The sequence below is a fragment of the Dermacentor albipictus genome, chromosome 9 (assembly GCF_038994185.2).
Source record: "Dermacentor albipictus isolate Rhodes 1998 colony chromosome 9, USDA_Dalb.pri_finalv2, whole genome shotgun sequence".
NCBI lineage: Eukaryota > Metazoa > Arthropoda > Arachnida > Ixodida > Ixodidae > Dermacentor > Dermacentor albipictus.
The window spans coordinates 46519025-46539162 of NC_091829.1; the positions used below are offsets into that span (position 1 = coordinate 46519025).

Consider the following 20138-nt stretch of genomic DNA (forward strand, 5'->3'; position numbering starts at 1 on the left):
ATTGCTGACCATACTAATTCTAGTTCAGTCTGCACGTGTATACATGATGATGGTATATCATTGGAAATTGCGAGAAGCACACCGCCGCCTCTCTGCGTGCTACGATCACAGCGATAGAATGAGAAGCGGTGAGCATTGACGAATATATCAGCGTCGCAGACATGCGCAGTGAGCCATGTTTCGGTTAGAGCGATTATTTTAGCAGAACATGTATCGATTGCTGATGTGAGTGAGTTGTATTTGTTAAGGACGCTTCTGATATTAGTAAAAAGAAGCGATACTGAAGCCGAAGATGTCTGTCCACTACCCCTCACTCGTCCCTAGGAAGTATTAGCAGAGATAGTAGCAGAGGGCGAGCTGGCGTGTGCGCTTTTCGTATCAGTGGAAATGACAGTGGCAGTGATAGGGTCGTACATGTAAGATTTCTTGTTCATAATTAACTTGTTGTGGCGCAACTTATGGGTTGGGGATCCAGGTTGGATTTTCGCAAAGTCGAGCAACTTTTTTCGTGCTAGGCGTGTTGCGACCGAGTAATCTTCACTAACGGTGACCTTACTTTCCTTCAGGCTGTTGCGTTTGGCGAGTATAAGGTCTTTAGTTTTGAAGTTCAAAAATTTTGCAATGATAGGGCGACACTTGTTAGGTGCGAATCTTCCTAAACGGTGTGCGCGTTCAATTTCGTGAGGGGAAAGGGGGTCAGTTAGGCACGCACTAAGGATAGAAGTCAGTTTTTCCTCAGTTGCCTGCCAGGTTTCATCGGAATCTGGGATGCCATAGAAAATTAAATTGTTACGCCGTGACCGGTCGTCAAGATCATCCTGCCGTGATTGCAAAGTGGTGGCCAGTGCAGAAAGTTCGTCTGTTTGAGTGTGAATGGTGGCAATATCCTGGCTGAGTTCATCTAACCTTTTATAATTTTCCTCTAGCTCATCTAAACGGTTTTGAATCGCTGCGATTTTGGTTTCAATTGATTTCTGTCCGGTTTTAATAGCTTTAACGTCAGCTGCCAATTCCGTTTGTGTTTTAGAACTATGCAGCGAACGGGTGTGTACGTCCTTTAGCAAGTGAAAAATAACTTTCATCTGTTCATTGGGGTCCGTAGGTAAAGATTCAATGTCTAAAAAGGCTTCCGAGCGGGTGGTTTTGGGCCCAGGGTTGCTCTCAACATCACCCGCGCGCAACAATAAAAGGGTCATAGAGAAACATTCACAACAAACTTCGCTCAACACTTGTGGACACGGGAACAGTAATAAGCAGACGTTATTGCTCTTCTTAGCATACAAGGGAAGGTTTGTACGCACCTGCATAGCAAACGGAAAGCAGTTCAGCGCTCTGTCAAGGCTACTGTCCCCGTGTCCACTGAAGAAGCTGTTGCAGGGCCGGGTTCTTAAGTACTGGGCCGAGGATGGTGTTGCTGTCGATCCGAAGCTTGCTTTAGGGTCGCGTTGTACCGGGCAGAATGAGTCGACGAAGGGTGCGAAAGCAAGATGCGATGAAGGCACCTCGTCAATCGCGCAGGCGTAGTGATGATCCATGGTTACGGGTGACGGAAGCTGGCATATCGGGTAACATGACGGGGCCGATAGCCAGGGCATGAGGAACGCAAGCAGGGCCTGCATAGCAAACGGAAAGCAGTTCAGCGCTCTGTCAAGGCTACTGTCCCCGTGTCCACACTCGGTTTCACTCGGTTGCCATTCGGGATTACATCAGCTCCAGAGTATTTTCAAAGAAGAATGTCTGAAATTCTGGCAGGCCTTCCTGGCGTCGTTAACCTGATGGACGATATTCTGATTTTTGGCGACAGCAAAGCGCAACATGACTCTAGACTATCGAACGTCTTAGCTAAGCTGGCCCAGTCTAACGTTACCTTAAACAAAGCAAAGTGTGTGTTCGGTGTTCGAAGCATAAGCTTTCTGGGTCACTTACTCAGCGAGGAAGGCGTACAGCCGGATCCGGCCAAACTCAGAGCCATTAAAGAGCTGAAAGCACCCTCTGATATATCGCAATTACGCAGTGTTCTGGGCATGGCCAACCACCTAGGCCGTTTTTTGCCGAACTTGGCGCAAACCACTGCCCCGCTACGGGAGCTTTTGCAGAAAGAGACCGACTGGGCATGGGGCCCTGCTCAGAACACGGCTTTTGAAAGCTTGAAATCTCTTATCTGCTCAGCAAAGTGCATGGCTATGTACGATCCACGCCTTCCCACGATTCTTTCGGCGGACGCCTCGTCTTACGGTCTCGGTGCCGTCCATTTCCAGAAACAACGCAATGGCGAGCGCCGGCCGATAGCGTTTGCTTCAAGTTCACTGGCCAAAACTGAGCAGCGCTATGCGCAAGTGGAAAAGGAGGCACTAGCGTTAACATGGGCTGCCGAAAGATTCGACGAATACATAAGAGGTATTGAGGTGATCCTTGAAACGGACCACAAACCTCTCGTTTCGTTGCTTGGTAAAATGCCTATTGATGTGTTGCCGCCAAGGGTTCAGCGCTTCAGAAAGCGGCTGATGCGGTATCACTTTAACATTGTGTACGTGCCCGGTAAAAGCTTGATAACGGCGGACGCTCTTTCAAGAGCACCTACGGAAGCAGATAAACTAGCCGGTGAACTGACCGTCTCGGAAGTGTCGTCTTTCGTCAAAACATGTGTGCAAGGGCTTCAAATGGGTGACAATTTTGTTAACAGAATACGCGATGTGCAAAAGACTGACGTCGTTTGTCAAGCCTTGCTTAAGTTGTGTCGCGAAGGCTGGCCGAAAAAACCAAAGCTTCCTTGCTACTTAGTTCCGTACTGGCAGGAAAGAGCACTAATTGCCGAATGCAATGGCATGCTGCTAAAAGGGACCAGACTGGTGGTACCTCAGTGCCTAAGAAAGGAAGTACTAAAAAAACTACATGATGGACATCAGGGAATCGCGAGAACTAGAGCTTTGGCAAAGGAATTGGTCTGGTGGCCAGGCATCGGCGAACTACTTGTGCGGCAAGTGAAAGAATGTGTTACTTGTGCGCGCTTTGTCAACCAGAACTCGGAGCCATTGATTTCAACCCCAACGCCAAGTTTCGCGTGGGAACGAGTTGGAGTCGACTTGTGCATTATTAACAACTGTCACTATCTTGTTGTGGTCGACTACCTGTCACGGTATCCGGAAGTAGCCCTCCTTCCCTCAACAAAAGCTAGGGTGGTGATAGAAAGGCTAAAAACCATTTTTGCACGCCATGGCATCCCGGAGACCGTAGTGACAGACAATGGACCACAATTTTCTTGTACAGAGTTTGATAAGTTTGCATACGATTATGGCTTTGGTCACGTCACTACTAGCCCTAGGTACCCTCAGGCTAATGGGGAAATTGAACGTATGGTTCAAACAGTTAAGCGCCTGATCCTTAAATCTAAGGACCCGTACCTGGCTCCCCGCAGGGGCGTCTGCGCAAGCAGGCGTTTGGTGTGTTGCGACACCACGGACCCGAGCACACGAGGGTTGGACCCTCCCGCGTGTAGCCGTGCGCGGCTTAGCCGTGTCCGGGGAAAAGGGGATCCTGGGGGTTGAGCCAATGCCGGGTGTTTGGACCTTTACGGCCCCTCGGCGGCGGCAACACACCCCTTTGGCCTCGGCTTCACGTAGACGGCACCCCCGGACTGACCCACCCGGGGGAAATCGGCAGTCGCCTTTTCCTGTCCTCCTCTCCAATCTTCGTCTTTCTCTCTCGTCTTTTTCATCTTTCCTGTCTTCTCATTACTTCTCCTCACTTCCTAGTTTCCCGGCGGCAAGGGTTAACCTTGTGTAGCTAGCCAGCCTTGGTTATGGTGTATTTGGTTATAGCAGCGATGTACGGCTGGCGTTGGCAGGGTTTCTCTAGCAGGAACTCCTGTCACGTCCCCCTGTTGGGCTCCATGGTGGGTGGTCGGCATCGCGGCCGAAAACCCTACTGTACTCATGGAAAACGCTTTTCCTAAACTCCCTGATCGCCCTCACAAACGAGGGCGCACCGAAGATCTCTTTCAGTTTTTCGGACGACAAGTCCAGAACTTTCCTAGATATCATGTGATCCACTCAGAAAACCCAGACAAACTAGTGCGTAACATCTCACCGTTCCTTGTTTCGAAGTCTTTAACTGAAGTTTTTGGAACAGGATATAAGGCGTCGAGAATGACAAGTGGTGATCTTCTCTTGGAGCTCCACGATAAGAAGCAGTACGAGAAACTGCCGAAACTCGTCTCATTTGGCGAAACCCAAATAACAGTAACTCCGCACCGTACCATGAACACCACCCGCGGCGTTGTCTCGGACGATGACATGCTAGAGCTCACTGAAGCTGAACTCTTGGAGGGCTTCAGTGAACAGAATGTAATAAATGTTAAGCGAATTAAGATCAGGTGAGACGGTAAAGAGATCAACACGAAACACCTGATACTCACGTTCGGTTCAAGTGTCCTCCCCGAGTCCATCGAGGCCGGTTATATCAAACTTCGTGTTAGGCCATACGTGCCAAATCCTCTCAGATGCTTTAAGTGCCAAAGGTTCGGCCACAGTTCACAGAACTGTCGAGGCTGGCTGACATGTGCCAAGTGTAGTGACACTGAACATTCCTCCGAAACATGCCAGAAGACTCCACATTGTGTCAACTGTGATGGCGAGCACGCCGCATACTCGCGCGCCTGCCCGTCCTGGAAAAGAGAAAAAGAGATTGTGACAATCAAAGTCAAAGAAAATATATCTTTCAAGGAGGCACGTAGGCCGGTGTCATACCTGTCTAAGAGCAGCTTTGCCGATGTGGCGCGTAAGGGGGCAGCGTCGCAACGGCCTCCGGCGGCTGTCAGACCCACAGGCAGTGAGTAGGCAGTTACGCCATCTGCCCCCGCGGTGGTTGCAGCTAGCGCTGCTCCGTCAACCGAGGAGAAGGGACCATCCACCCCAAAGGTGGGTGCAGCCGAGGCTGCCCCAACCTCCGAGGCCCCTTCCAGCGCTGGCAACATCCAGCGCAGCCAAATCCCTCAGGGAACCCCATCGACCTCCGGGCAGGTGGGCGCAGGGGTCTTGCCCTCCAAGGCGGGACTCCCTCTGAAAACCTCTCGCTCGCAAGAGCGCTTGTCCGGCGCCTCACACGAGGCAATGGACACTACACCTGACCCCAAGGCGCACCAAACGCCTAAGGAGCGTCGAGAATCGCTCGAACGCTTCAGGAGGAGGAGGAGACAAAGGAGAGGAAAGACAGGGAGGTTAGCCAGTGTAAGTACCGGCTGGCTACCCTGTGCTGGGGAAAGGGGTAAAGGGAATGAAAGGAGAAAGAAGAAGAAGAGGGGAAAAAAAAGAAAATTCGCACAGTAACGCGAAACTACGCTCTACAACGTCCAAAGGCGGTCGCACAATTCGCACGTCCTTAAAAACTTCAACAAAGCCCTTAAGGCCTTGAGTGCCGAAGCCCGTCTGGACCAATGTCCTAGAGCTGTTTCCTCTGTAAAGGGGCGATTGTCCAGTTTTGCGAGGGCGGTCACGAGCACTGTTTTTCGTACTGCGTAACGGGGACAGTCACAAAGGAGGTGTTCAATCGTCTCCTCGCAGCCGCAGGTGTCACAAGTAGGGCTGTCGGCCATTCCAATGCGGAATGAATATGAGTTCGTGAATGCCACGCCGAGCCACAGGCGGCACAGAAGTGTTGCTTCCGCTCGTGGCAACCCTGGTGGTTGGCGGAGTTGCAGACGTGGATCCAATTTGTGGAGACGTGCGTTCGTGAATTCACTGGTGTTCCACAGATTCTGTGTAAGCTCGCGGGCGAGGGAGCGAAGACTTGTGGCTGCATCTGTCCTTGACAGCGGTATGGGTATAATCTGGGCGCCATCATGAGCCGACCGGGCAGCGTCATCCGCACTGTCATTTCCTGAAATTCCACAGTGACCCGGTATCCACTGGTACATGATGTTGTGTCCCTTGTTGATTGCGTGATGGTGGAGTAGTCGGATGTCTGCTACTAGTTGCTCATTTGGTCCATGGTTGAAAGGGGACATCAGACACTGAAGAGCTGCCTTTGAGTCACATAAGATGGACCATAAATGTGATGATTTCTGAACAATAAACTCCAGAGCAGCACGGATAGCTGCGAGTTCTGCAGCTGTCGATGATGTAATGTGAGATGTCTTGAACTTGAGGGTGACGCACTCTGTGGGAATCACCACTGCTCCAGCTGAACTATTATAGGATACAGAACCGTCTGTGTAAACGTGGATGCGTCCTCTGTGCTGTTCATGTAGCACTGAAAGCACGGTTTGTTTGAGGGCGAAAGTTGACATCTCTGTTTTCCTTTTGATACCGGGAATAACAAGAGCCTGGAGTGGATGGAGGCACCACAGCGGTTGAGATGGTCGTGCTTCAGAAACGCTTCAGAAAGAACAAAACACCTATTACAGGGCCTCGAAAGGGCTCTGTAATATAAGGCATCCACTCCGTCTCCGTAAACACAGCACCAATTCACCTTAAACATGGATACACAAATCATCCAATGGAACATCAGAGGTCTCCTTAGAAACCTTGATGATTTGCAAGAACTCATCCACAAACATAATCCAAAAGTGCTGTGTTTACAGGAAACTCACTTAAAATCTAAACACACAAACTTTCTCCATACGTATCTTACGTTTCGCAAAGATCGCGATGATGCCGTCGCATCATCGGGTGGTGTTGCGATTCCTACTCATAGAAGTATTGCATGTCAACCTTTACAGCTACAAACGCCCCTTGAAGCAGTGGCGGTTCGAGTTGTCCTACTAAACAAACTCATAACCATTTGCTCCCTTTACATACCCCCGCATTACCAACTGAACAAACATGAATTTCACTCCTTGATCGATCAATTGCCAGAACCTTATGCTGTTCTCGGCGATTTCAATGCGCACAGCTCCCTGTGGGGCGACTCTCGTATAGATGCGCGAGGTCGCCTTGTTGAACAGTTCCTTTTCTCTTCTGGAGCGTGCCTTCTCAATAAAAAAGAGCCCACATATTACTCTCTTGCAAACCGATCCTTTTCGTCAATGGATCTCAGTATAGTCTCCCCGTCTGTACTGCCTGAACTTGAATGGGAAGTTACCGACAACCCTTACGGTAGCGACCACTTCCCTATACTGCTAAGATCATATAAAGAAAACGAATATCCACCATACGCTCCTAGGTGGAAGATTGAGACAGCTGATTGGGAGAAATTTCGATCTCTAACTGCAGTCGAGTTTTTTACAGCATTCATAATAGATGTCGCATATAAATGCATATCAGAAGTAAAAGGCTTGGCCTGCAAACGGCGTGTCCCATGGTGGAACGACGATTGTAGGATCGCTCGTAAAAAACAGAACAGGGCGTGGGGGTTGCTACGCGCTTCTCCCACTGCAGAAAATCTAGTCAACTTTAAAAAAGTAAAATCCGAAGGCAGGCGAACCCGCCGACAGGCCAGACGAGAAAGTTGGCAGAAGTTTCTATCAAGTATTAACTCGTTCAGAGATGAGGCGAAAGCCTGGAACAGGGTCAATAGGATAAGAGGGTGACAAGCACATGCACTCCCTTTGGTAAACACAGAAGGCGATACCCTACAAGATCAGGCGGACTCACTTGGGGAGCACTTTGAGAGCGTGTCAAGTGCCAACCATTACTCGCAATCCTTTCTGAAATATAAACAAATAGAAGAATGTAAGCCACTCATGAGAAAATGTCAACAGAATGAACCATACAATTGTCCTTTTAGCATTGCCGAGTTGAGAGCTGCCTTGAGCGCATGCAAGAGCTCTGCCCCGGGATCTGACAGAATCATGTATGAAATGATCAAAAACTTACATAAAGACACCCAACTTACACTACTCACACTTTTCAACGCCATCTGGGATGCAGGGTACCTTCCAACCGCGTGGAAGGAAGCCATTGTAGTCCCTGTTTTGAAACAAGGCAAAGACCCTTCCTCAGTGGCAAGTTACCGCCCGATAGCCCTCACAAGTTGCCTTTGTAAGGTGTTCGAAAAAAATGATAAATCGGCGACTCATCTTTTTCCTTGAACAGAGCGAAATTCTTGATCCTTATCAGTGCGGCTTCCGAGAAGGACGCTCCACAACTGACCACCTTGTACGTGTAGAAGCAAATATCCGGGACGCATTTGTACACAAACAATTCTTCTTATCCATATTCCTCGATATGGAGAAGGCGTACGATACGACGTGGCGTTACGGAATCTTAAGAGACTTGTCAGAAATGGGCATCCACGGTAATATGTTTAATATAATAAAAAGCTATCTGTCAAATCGTACCTTCCGGGTAAAAGTCGGCAATGCACTCTCACGTCCTTTTACGCAAGAAACGGGTGTACCCCAAGGAGGCGTGCTCAGCTGCACGCTATTTATCGTGAAGATGAATACGCTTCGTGCTTCACTACCACCCGCCATCTTTTACTCTGTCTACGTGGACGACATTCAAATAGCTTTCAAATCTTGTAACCTCGCAGTCTGCGAGAGACAGGTACAGCATGGCCTGAACAAAGTGTCAATGTGGGCAGACAAGAATGGGTTTAAGATCAATCCTAACAAAAGCTCTTGTGTTCTTTTTACAAGAAAGAGAGGAATGATCCCAGATCCTTGCATAGAACTGCGTGGACAACAGATACCTGTAAACAAAGAACACAAATTTCTAGGTGTCATACTTGACTACAGACTCACCTTCGTCCCCCACATTAAACATCTCAAAGAAAAGTGTCTAAAAACAATGAACATAATCAAACTTCTATCCCAGACTACGTGGGGTAGTGACAGGAAGTGCTTAATGAATCTCTATAAAAGCCTCATTCGATCACGACTAGACTATGGCGCCGTGATTTACCACTCTGCCGCCCCAAGCGCACTAAGGATGCTAGACCCAGTCCACCATCTAGGAATTCGACTGGCCACTGGCGCTTTCAGAACGAGTCCCATACAAAGTTTATGTGTAGAATCAAATGAGTGGTCACTTCATCTGCAGAGAACATACATCAGCCATACATATTTTCTGAAAGTCCACTCAAACCCCCAACATCCCTGTTATAATACCATTAATGACATGACATGTGCTACACTCTTTCGCAATCGTCCGTCCGTAAGACAGCCTTTCTCGCTGCGTGTGAGGGAGCTTAGCGAAGAAATGCACGTTCCACTCCTCGAGCTTCGCCTAATGCATCCAGCCAAGCTGCTACCTCCTTGGGAGTGGCAGCTCATACAATGTGATATATCGTTCGTGGAAGTCACAAAGCATGCTCCAGAGATTGAAATCAAGATGCATTTCCGGGAACTCCAGCACAAATACTCCTGCACGGAGTTCTACACAGACGCATGAAAGTCACGCGACGGGGTATCCTATGCAGCCGTCGGTCCATCCTTCTCGGAATCCGACGTACTGTACCCGGAAACTAGTATCTTTACGGCTGAGGCCTACGGACTGCTGTCGGCCGTAAAGCATATAAATAAATCACAACTCCAGAAATCAATTATATATACGGACTCCCTCAGTGTTGTGAAGGCCTTGATGTCTTTCTGTAATCACAAAAATCCAGTATTTAATGAGCTCTACTCCGCACTGTGCAAAGCATATGTATCTAACCAACATGTGATTATATGCTGGCTGCCTGGACATAGGGGCATCGAGGGAAACGTTCTAGCCGACCAGATGGCCACATCAATCTCATTGCATGCAGTTAATCCTACTGCTTCGGTCCCTGTCACAGACCTGAATCCTTTCTTAAGAAGGAAACTACGAAGCCACTGGCAACGCATGTGGGACGAAGAAATCAATAATAAACTGCATGTAATAAAGCCACAATTAGGTTTCTGGCCTCCTGTAACAAAATCCCGCAGGACAGATGTCCTATTCTGCCGTCTTAGAATAGGACACACTTTTGGAACACAACTTCTTACTCACGGGAAACGAGCCTCCAACCTGTGGTAGGTGCGGGGAGAGGCTGACCGTCCTCCACGTCCTACCGGAGTGTCGGGAAGCCGAACCCGAAAGAAAAAAACATTTTCTCTTAGCATACAGGCACCACATCCCCCTTCATCCTGTTATGTTACTTGGTCCAGAACCACTCTTTGACACCAACGCCGTCTTAGGTTTTTTGAAAGATGTTGTGTTGCATGTTATTAGCCCCACACGTTCGTAGCGCTTCCTCTCTTCTGAGGATGTCGCTGCGATAATTATTTTGAATAAGCACATGCCTCTAGGCCCTTGTGGTTCAAGGGCTCTGGCGAGGCTGTAGTGCTGTAAGCAATTTAACGTCTCGCATATTTTAAACAATGCACCATTCTTTTACGATAGATTTTAATCTTCACAGTCTTCGTCATTAATCATCGCCATAATTTTATAGCACGTAGATTTTACGCACTTTACAGCGACTATTTTTTAGGCCACTTTACAGCCAAGTCACATCTTCCATAATACCTCGTTAACACCACCATTTGTCATGGCGCTCTTTGGCCAAACCTGGCCCTTGCGCCATAAAACACTACACATCATCATCATCCGTACCTGGCTCTGCTTGCCTACAGGGCAACCCCAGGCGTTCTTGGCCCTAGTCCGGCTGAAATCCTCATGGGCCGGCGCCTTAGGACAAGAGTTCCAATGGCGCCGCAGTTGCGTGGTCCAGTGCAGCCACCGCTGCGTAATCTTGTGGCCAAAGACAGTGCCAACAAGAAGCTACAAGCACGGTACAACAGGTGCCACAGAACCCGAGAATTGAACAAACTAAAAGCTGGTGATTCCGTTTGGGTAACGGACATGAAGACTAGAGCAACGGTGCTAGCCACAGCCGCTACACCGCGGTCCTACATAATACGCACCCAGGATGGGAGTACGCTGCGGCGTAACCGACGAATGCTCAACCACTTGCCAGAACAGAGGAAGGCAGAAGGCAGCTACGAGTTTCCAAACGAAAGTGAATCATCCGAATTGGTTTTTACGAACAGGGAGTCACCCGATACCTTAACAGATTCGTTACCTTTAGCATCGGGGGCTGTGACTTCAACTTTAGTACCTTCTGCTTCAGTGACTGTGACCAAGTCTGGTAGAGTGGTTAAGCGACCAGTTCGATACGGCATTGATGAATAAGGTTTTGTTCGTGGTAGATTACCACTGAGGGTTCTTGCTTTGTTCATGTGCGGGTGTGCTAAATGTCGTGCACGAAAACCACTTTCATTTTGCAAAAGGGGGGATGTGCTGGAATGTATTTCTATGCGGCTGAAAGCACGCTCCCGCAGGGCGCGCCGAGTCATTGCGCCTGACGCATGTATGGAACCACGTGTCACTGACGTCATGCTGGTTCTATTTAAACGGCTGTGGAAATAAAGACGGGGCTCTTTCCCCTTGCTGGCGTCTTGGACTACAGTCGTCTCCTGTCTTTCGTCGATCACGCACTGATAGCGGCGGCGCCGATACGACAAACAGTAATTCAGTAGAACTATCGTTCCATACTTTCCTCTGCAACATATTTATTATATGTTACTTCTACAAATTCTCCAGATATTATATTGCAGGAAGCTTGGCTTGCTGCTGGTCAGACTTTTCGTTTCAAAAATTTCCGATGTTTTCGATTGGATTGCCTATCCCGAAGCGGTGGTTTAGTTTTTTTTTTTGTCTCATCAAACATCTGCCATAGAGCTACTATAGCATACCAGGGAATGTCCGCAGACTGTGAAATCTTAGCAATGGATATAATACTTCCTGGTTGCACGCCTTTATCTATATTTAACACGTACTTCCCCGCTGGAGTGCAAGATACCCGCTATCTCGATACCTCTATTTCTTGCAGTCAGAAGAACATCGTACTAGTGGGCGATTTTAATTCTCATCTTGTGTCGTGGGGTTTCCGAACGTACACTTGTGGCAAACACTTGTGGGATTGGTTCTTATCAAATAATTATTCTTGCTTAAATTCGAGAGCACATGTATACTTTTGTTCAGGGTCAGTCGCGATCTGCCCTAGATCTTACTTTTGCTATACCTCGAGCTTGTCTGTCACCTCCGGAAAGACTGTTAACTAGCAGTGATCACCTCTCTACAATTTTTGAACTGCTTACCCCGTTAACTAGGTTAGATAGTCATGTGCGCACTTTTGTTAATTACGCAAAATTAAGAAAAATGCGTTAAAATCAGCTTTAAATGCTCAGGAGGGCATGGAGAGGGACATTAAAGCAATGAGCCTGTGCTCCATTCTAAATGAATCATGAAAAGAAGCTCAATTTGTTGTGCAATCTACTAAGGGTGCATCATATATTGTCCCTGGTCGAATTCTGATGGCGATCGAGATTTCATACGTAGAAAAGCTGCGTGGAAAAAGCTTCTATATAACCAATGCCCTGTTAATTAGGCTGATTATACATATATAACTACTACGTTTAAATGAGACTGAAAAGCTACGGAGGATTATGATTCAAAGAACTATCTTTCGAAGTCTAGCAATAATAAAGTCCTGCTTAAATTTCTTCGATCCTGTAAAGTTATACCAGCGCCCGTAGATATCGACTCTGTCGTTATATTAACTAAAGAATTATTAGAATACTTAGACTTATTAGACTTGCGCGACGTTGCAAGCATAAATTGCCGATAGGACTAAGGGAACCTCTTGGGAGACGACTTTGTAAATGTAACAGCGAAGGAGCTTGACTTGAGGGCATTATTAGTTCTTTACCGGCGTCAGCTCCAGGTCCAGATGGCACTACAACAGGAATGCTAAAAGGTTTGTTTGATTATGCGCCTCAGGACCTGCTCAATATAATAAATTTCTCTATAAAAAAATTACTGGGTTCCAAGAGAGCGGAGAGTAGCTAATATTATTGAACTATTGAACTGGACTTGACTTAGACAGCATAAGACCAATTTCTCGTACTTCCAGTGTCGTCAAATTAATAGAAAAGGTTGTTCACGGCCGTATAACAAATTTTATGCAGGATGACACACTTCTCAGTCCTTGTCAGATTGGATTTCGTCCCGGCCACGCCATATATGGTGCGCCCATGAAGATTTAGAGAGCCGCATTAAACTTGCTCGCCGCAAACGAGAGTATGCAGCTTTGGTGACGCTAGATATGTAGCAAAAGCATACGACTCTGTAGAATATTGTATTCTATTCGATAAGCTTCAATCTACGAATTTGCCGAAGTATATAACCGCTTACTCTATGAATTTATGAGCGATAGAGAGTTTTATTGTTACCAACATGGTATTTCGACGTCTAAACAAAAGCAGACAAGAGGTCTACTACCGGGTTCCGTTCTTTCCCCTATATTGTTTAACATTTTGCTAAGTACAATTCCTTTGTCTCCGGAAGTATATGTTTATATTTATTCGAACGATATCGCATTTTTTACATCCGAAAATAATATGCATTCACTGCACCAGTCGTTGCAGAATTACTTAGGAATGCTGGAGACATGGCTAGAGGGGTTATGTATGTCGTTAAATATTAGCAAAAGTGTGGTATTAGTGTTCCCGTTAACTGCACAGGTGCATATATATTTGCAATACCGACAGGAAATCATTCAAGTTGACGCAGTTAAGTACCTACCTTGGTGTTATTTACGATGGCAAACTCACCTGGCGCAGTTACATTGATCATATTAAAACAAAGGCAGAACGTGCCGTAGCTTTGCTCCGCCGGCTCAGCCACCGTCACTCTGGACTACGCAGAGATACCTTGCTGATTATATATAGAATGTATGTTCGGCCTGTATTAGAACTCGGCTATGTAATATTTTCCGGTGGTCTCGCCTACAAAATTAAACCTCTTATACTCTTAAAATGGGAAGCTATTCGATTATGCCTCGGACTACCTAGCTAGATTTGTTGCCAACACTGTTTTATATAAGGAAGCTCATATACCCGCACTAGATTGCAGATTCCGCATGCTTGCGGTTGAGACATTAAAAAAAAATACTTTTTGAAAAGACGTAAGCGATACGTATTTAACACTGAAGCGTCTAAGTTTGTTCAAGTAGCGTGGTCGAGGTACACGGTCCTCAGGTATACCTGAGTATACGTGCGCTTGCACAAATATATTTGTGCAAGCGCAGTTTCAAAAAATGGATGTGTCCATACGCCAAGTTTGCCATTCAAATGATGCCTTAACAGACCTCCAAATTGAGTTCGAGGTCATATTTCCAAATCATGCTGAAATATTACCAAGTAGACATTTAATGAATATCTTATACTGCCACCTGCACCAGCTAACCATTGACAATGTAATAGCTGCTGACGCTTCTGTGTGCAATGAGAAGGCAGGAGTGGGGATCTCCTCTGAATCTATTGAGTGGTCTTGCTTCCTTCGCCTTCCAGACTTCACGCCCATATTTCAGGCAGAATTATTGGCGATTACATTAGCATTACGAAAACTCCCCCAAAATGACCCATTAACTGTTATTGTGACCGACTCGCTATCTGTATGCACAGCACTTACTGCATCTTTATATTCAAGAATTCAACGAACATTTCGTTCGATGGTACCTCCGTACTTACGGAAAGTATTTTGCTTTGGGTACGCGGACATCGTGGATTGCAATTCAACGAAATGGCTGATTCACTCGCACGAGCATCCCTGAATGGCCCTATCATATCTGTTTTGCCGACATCAGCTTATGTTACCGCCGCTAGGTACAGATACTTTTCTATATCGCAAAACTCTGCAATATCCATGCAAACACCGTCTTCTGAATTCCACCATCTTGGCTTCCCATGGAATAATAATTGGTGTCCATTAAGGAAATTGGAAGTTTCTTTTAAAAAATTGAGATGCCGCATACCGCCTCTGAAGTATTACTTACACAGGTCTGGTCTCGCTATGTCCCCTCTATATTCTTTTTGCAGTGCACCTAAATCTACGGAACATTACCTTCTCTCGTACCACCACTTTTTAAGACAACGAAACCTCTTAGAAAGATAATTTAGCTAACTCGGGCTATCTCTCAACCCACCAACCGATAGATAGATAGATAGATAGATAGATAGATAGATAGATAGATAGATAGATAGATAGATAGATAGATAGATAGGAAAGACAGGGAAGTTAACCAGAGATTATCTCCGTTTGGCTACCCTGTACCCGGGAAGGGGAAAGGGATTCGATAGATGAGAGAAAAAGAATAAGAAAAAAAAAACCGATAAGAAATTAGGTACACCCGAGAAGACAAGGCCAGAACCTGCGACGATAATGCAAGCTGGTGCAGGAACTTGAAGGTGGCGTCGCCACCCGTATTTTATGCGAAGCATATTACGAGAGCTCAACCCAGCTCCTCAGGCGCGGCGGTGTCGCCTTCAATACCACGTGACACCGTGACGTCACGACAGAGGAGAAACGGGGCTCCAACTCGCGCCGTCGATCGCGGCGTCGCGGCGGTATATAAGCAGCTGCGCTTGCCTCTGCTAGACACTCACGAGGTGAGATGCCTCCTGGAGACAGAGCTGCTCGTTGGAATGAGAAGCGAAGGTTGCGGCGTGCTACAGAGACTGATTTTCTGGGTGGCGGCTTTGGCTCAACTCTTGCAAGATGGGCTGGGTGGGAATCGAACCAGGGTCTCCGGATTGTGAGACGGAGACGCTACCACTGATCCACGAGTACGATGCTTCAAAGCGGTACAGAGCGCCTCTAGTGAATTCGGTGTTGCCTTAGAAACGAGCTGTTCTCAGGCGTGCGTCGCTTGCTCAGGCGCACATTTCGTTGCCGCGCCGAACGCTACGTTGCTCGACGCTCACCGCGTCCAATGCGGGGCGCGTAGTCGCTGCGCCGTAGCCCATTGTCTTACACCCCTTGGCGGGTCGACGGGAACGCTGTCGCGTTCCACTCTTGAAGGCGAAGCAGAATAACGCATGAGTTGTTTCTTCGTCTAGCCGAACCAAATATAGCCAAGCAGCAGCAGTTCACCAGGCTAAACAGGGGTTCAACAACTAAAATAAAGGCTAGTATGCTTCGCATCCTGGGCTTAACCTTAGCTAAGCCACAGCCATTTTTGTTGTCGCATCTTTTCTGACTTATCGAGCCTATTGTCACGGTAAGAACAGGATTTTTTTTTTGTTGAAGCCTAATGTACTAATAGATAGTTTACACGTGATCTCACGGACGTGGCTGCTAACCGTGTTGTGGTTCACCAACATGTCGCCTAGGATTACGTCGGTGCAAGTCATCTAAACAGCCCAGCCTGCTTTCTCTTCTGTCTCTCTTCAGTGTGCCTTTAAAAAGCCCCAGCTGGTAAATAATTTATCCACAGCCCTTCCTTCCACGGCATCTGTCGTATTGTCCCACGTGCAGGAGCAGTGTTAACAGGAATATAGATGGAGAGAACGGAAGTAGCATGCTCCTGGCTTCTCCATCTGGTTTACGTGTAGCTTCGGGATGTTGAATGCCATCACCTATTACAGCATATGGTGGTTTAAAGACATCATAAAATATGGACAAACACAACAGGCTAAGCACATCACAAAGGAGGCTGTGGCCTATGAAGTTCACTTTAAAACCGCGAAACAAACTGTGAAACAAACTCGTAAAAAATTGTGCAATACCGCGGATATACTAAACAAATGTGGACATGTCATGCGTCAACGTAATACTAAATAACTTGTTAGCCCTTTCTTAGTTATTTTGCGCACACCTAGTGTATAGGACACAACAACAAAAACGAATCTAAACTGACTGTTCTAAATACAGACGTGTATTAGAATAATTGCAAACGTCCCCATGTGATTTTCACACGCAACGACTTTTTTAACAATTTGAGGATGTAAATGTGACTATTATAACTATTGTTTACTCCAGTCATACTGCTCAGTTACAAAAAAAGCACTTTTTTTTTTTTACAGCGAGACTTCAGAATTGAGAGAAATTATTGCTGTATGCACTACGCGTCGCCCCAATATTTGGCACATACCTATTTCTCATAGCGTCTTCGCGAAACAATAATTTATTTTACTCCAGCTTTGGCGAACAATTTCGCCTACAAATCTCTAGATGTGTCACTGTTGTGAAAACAACAACAAAGAAGCTATGCGAGATTACATTGTGCAAATTATATTGTCTTTATTTATTTTCTTTGTATTCTACCAATGTTAAGCTTTGTTCCTTTGTATTTTTGCAAAGCGCTTATGTTCCTTTGTAAGCTAATTCTCTGTACATGTGTGTAAAAGCAGTTATTTGCATGAAAAGCATTTGTAAACTGCTGCTGCTGCGAAAAGGGGCAGCCACCCCATCAAGCTGCTGATCTCCGTAGCTTTTCGTGGCTACTCCCTCCTTGTATATTTTGTTCAACTAGGACGAATTCAAATTCAAAAGCTGCATATAATGTTTTCATATGATGCAGCAGTGCTTCCTCGATCGATTGACGTTCACTTTTCAGGACAGTTGTAGACCCAACGACTGGTATTCTGTTGACCACTTGCGTGCTTGTACGTTGCTGTAACCTTGCGCTGTCCTGAAGGCCCCCCGGACGTCGCCAGCTGTCCTGCAGCCAGACATTGACGACTACCGGACGAGTCGGAAATTTCGTAGCAGCGAATGACTGCGGCGAGTGTGTGCCGGTCGGACGCAGTTCGGTGTAGCCATTTTGCATGCTTGCAAAAATTTCCGGAAATGGAAATTGCGACACACACGCCCGTCTTGGTGGCCCGGTGGCTGTGTCATTCTTCTGCTGGGCGCGAGGTGACGGGTTCGACTCCCGGACGCCATGAGCGCGTTTCAATGTGGGCGAAAAAAGAAAAAAAAAACTTTCATGTAGCTTAAATTCAGGAGCCCATTTAAGTACACAGATGTTCAATATAATCCGGAACCTTTTATTCCGGTGTCCTTCGTAGCCCCAGTCTTGCTTCGGAACGTCAATCAATCAATCAATCAATCAATCAGACAAACGAAACTTGGGGGCACAAATTCGGTATGTCTAATCGTGGCATTCGAACAGTCGAAAGTTTTTACGGGCGCTAGCAGTTACTTGTCGAACAGTGACAAAACAATTAATGGAGAAGGTAGTGGTCGCACTTTTCACGAAACAAAAAACAAAACAATGATATTGGTGATTTTCCACCCGCATGTTCAACAGCGTGAAGCTATTGTGTTCAACTTAGGAGCGGTGCAGATCAATTTCATTGCAAAAATAAATGTCCGACACTTTATCTCACTAGTTTAAATTTGTCTGAATTCCAACTGGAGGTCTCCCTTCTTTACTGTGTGCGTTACAAACTTTGCGATATTTGTTTTCTATGTAACTTACAACTCGCTGCATTGAAATAACATATTTAGATTGAAATGTACGCCTAAGTATTCATCCTGTCATGACCTTGAAACACGCGCTCTGCAATTGCACCAGACGATGACATTGCATAGATAATTCGCACGATACACTCAAATTCTATTCAGCAACCGTGCACACAGTGGTCAGTTGTTTGACGCTGCTATGAACGTACAATTATCCGTAAAAACCCGTGGCACCTGGACAAGGCGATAAAGGAAATCAAGGGACGTTCTGCGTGCTTATTCGGATAGTGACCTCAGTGATGTTTGTCGCGGGCAATGATAAGGGAACAGTGGAAGTCCGCGCTTGTTTATAAAGGTTCACCTGTGAAGCACCTCGCATCACTCAAAAGCACAAGCGCCTTCCAGATGGCTTCAGTCGTTGCCGCTGTCATGCTGTGCTCAGCATTCCTAGCGCCAACCTATGCCCAAGGTGCCGAGCAGCATGCTCGGCCTAACAACGGTTTCAGCGTTGCGCTCTTCAAGGAATTCTGTTCGAAGACGGCCGGCCAGAATGTCTTCTTTTCACCCACGAGCATCAGCATCGCCTTGGGAATGCTCTACGCCGGAGCTCGGGGCAAGACCCTCGAGGAGTTGTCTTCTGTTCTGGGACTCTCGGATGCTGAGCCCGTCGACAGGGACGTCGTGCTAACGGCGTACAAGTCATTCCTAGAGACGAAGCCCGTAAACGCTACATTGGACATAGCCAACACGGTCCTCATCCAGAAGGACTTCAAGATCCTGGACCAGTACAGGAGTGACGTGGTCAAGTACTTCCAAGCCGAGGCGAGGTCCGTTGACTTCGTTCGGGACGGCTCGAGAGTGACGGCTGAAATCAACAAATGGGTTAAAGAAAAGACCAAGGGAAAGATCCCGAAGCTTCTGGACGCGGCTCTGCCAATGAACACCGCAGCGTTTCTCATCAACGCCGTCTACTTCAAGGGAACGTGGGTGACCAAGTTCCAAGCACGTAACACCAAGCCGCTGCCTTTCTACAACCACGGTCGAGACAAGGTGAATGTGGCCACCATGTCGGTGCGTCGGTACTTCGGCTACGCCGATGTGGACGAACTGCAGGCGAGGGCCTTGGAAGTCCCTTACGCGGGAGACAGGTTCGGCATGATCATCGTGCTCCCGATCAGCTGGACCGGGCTGCCGGCGGTCGAAGCCCACCTGACGACCGGCCTGGTGGACAAGATCGCGAGCCATCTAACGCAGAGGGATGTCCACCTGTGGCTGCCCAAGTTCGTGATGCACACCGACTACGACCTCGTGGCGCCGCTCCGTAGGCTTGGACTGGAAAGCGCCTTCGGCGACGGTGCGGACTTTTCTGGTATCAGCGACCGGAACGGCTTGGCGGTGTCCGATGTCAAGCACATGGCCATGGTCGAAGTGGACGAGGAAGGCACTGTGGTTGCCGCCGACACGTCGGTCCGCGTGACGGAGGGGAAAAGCGTTGGATCTGTGCCTCCCACTCCGTTCCGCGTCGAGCACCCTTTCGCGTTCTTAATTTGGGACAAAGTGAGCAAGCAAGCGCTTTTCATGGGGGCGGTTAGGAGTCTCAAGTGATCCGTCATCACGCTTACGTATAACAAAGTGCCTCAAACGTTCCCTAAGAGCGTGTGAGCAATTCGCAAACTTGAGTTTGTGCACCTTAATTGTCCCGCGAGAGAGAGAGAGAGAGAGAAAACATTTATTTATCATCAGTTTGGGCGATTTCCTCGCAGGGTGGAGCCCTTAGTTCAGGGCCCCATTGGCTCGCGCCACTCCGCGTGCCCGCCGGATCAGCCGTCGCTGCTCTTGCGGGTCTGAGCTGGTCAGCGCAGTCTCCCAGGAGGAAGGGGAAGGTGAAGGAATGGGGGAGTAGCCCGGAGGGTGTGGGCATTCCCA

General features: G+C 47.5%; 3 protein-coding genes across 6 annotated transcripts in view; 2 read left to right on the forward strand and 1 right to left on the reverse strand.

Annotated features, from left to right (window-relative positions):
- Positions 1-20138, reverse strand: part of LOC135897172 (leptin receptor gene-related protein) — a 416125-nt gene that overhangs the window by 216247 nt on the left and 179740 nt on the right. The window lies entirely within an intron of this gene.
- Positions 1-20138, forward strand: part of LOC135897156 (iripin-2-like) — a 107743-nt gene that overhangs the window by 63620 nt on the left and 23985 nt on the right. The gene's annotated exons all lie outside the window — the stretch shown is intronic.
- LOC135897168 (iripin-2-like) lies at positions 18611-19910 on the forward strand. The gene has a single exon (XM_070525427.1). The coding sequence runs from the start codon at positions 18618-18620 to the stop codon at positions 19815-19817; it is 1200 nt and encodes a 399-aa protein (XP_070381528.1). The 5' UTR covers positions 18611-18617; the 3' UTR covers positions 19818-19910.

Excerpts from the sequence above, each read along its gene's own strand:
- LOC135897168 (XM_070525427.1), top strand. The coding sequence starts at position 18,618 with ATGGCTTCAGTCGTTGCCGCTGTCATGCTGTGCTCAGCATTCCTAGCG.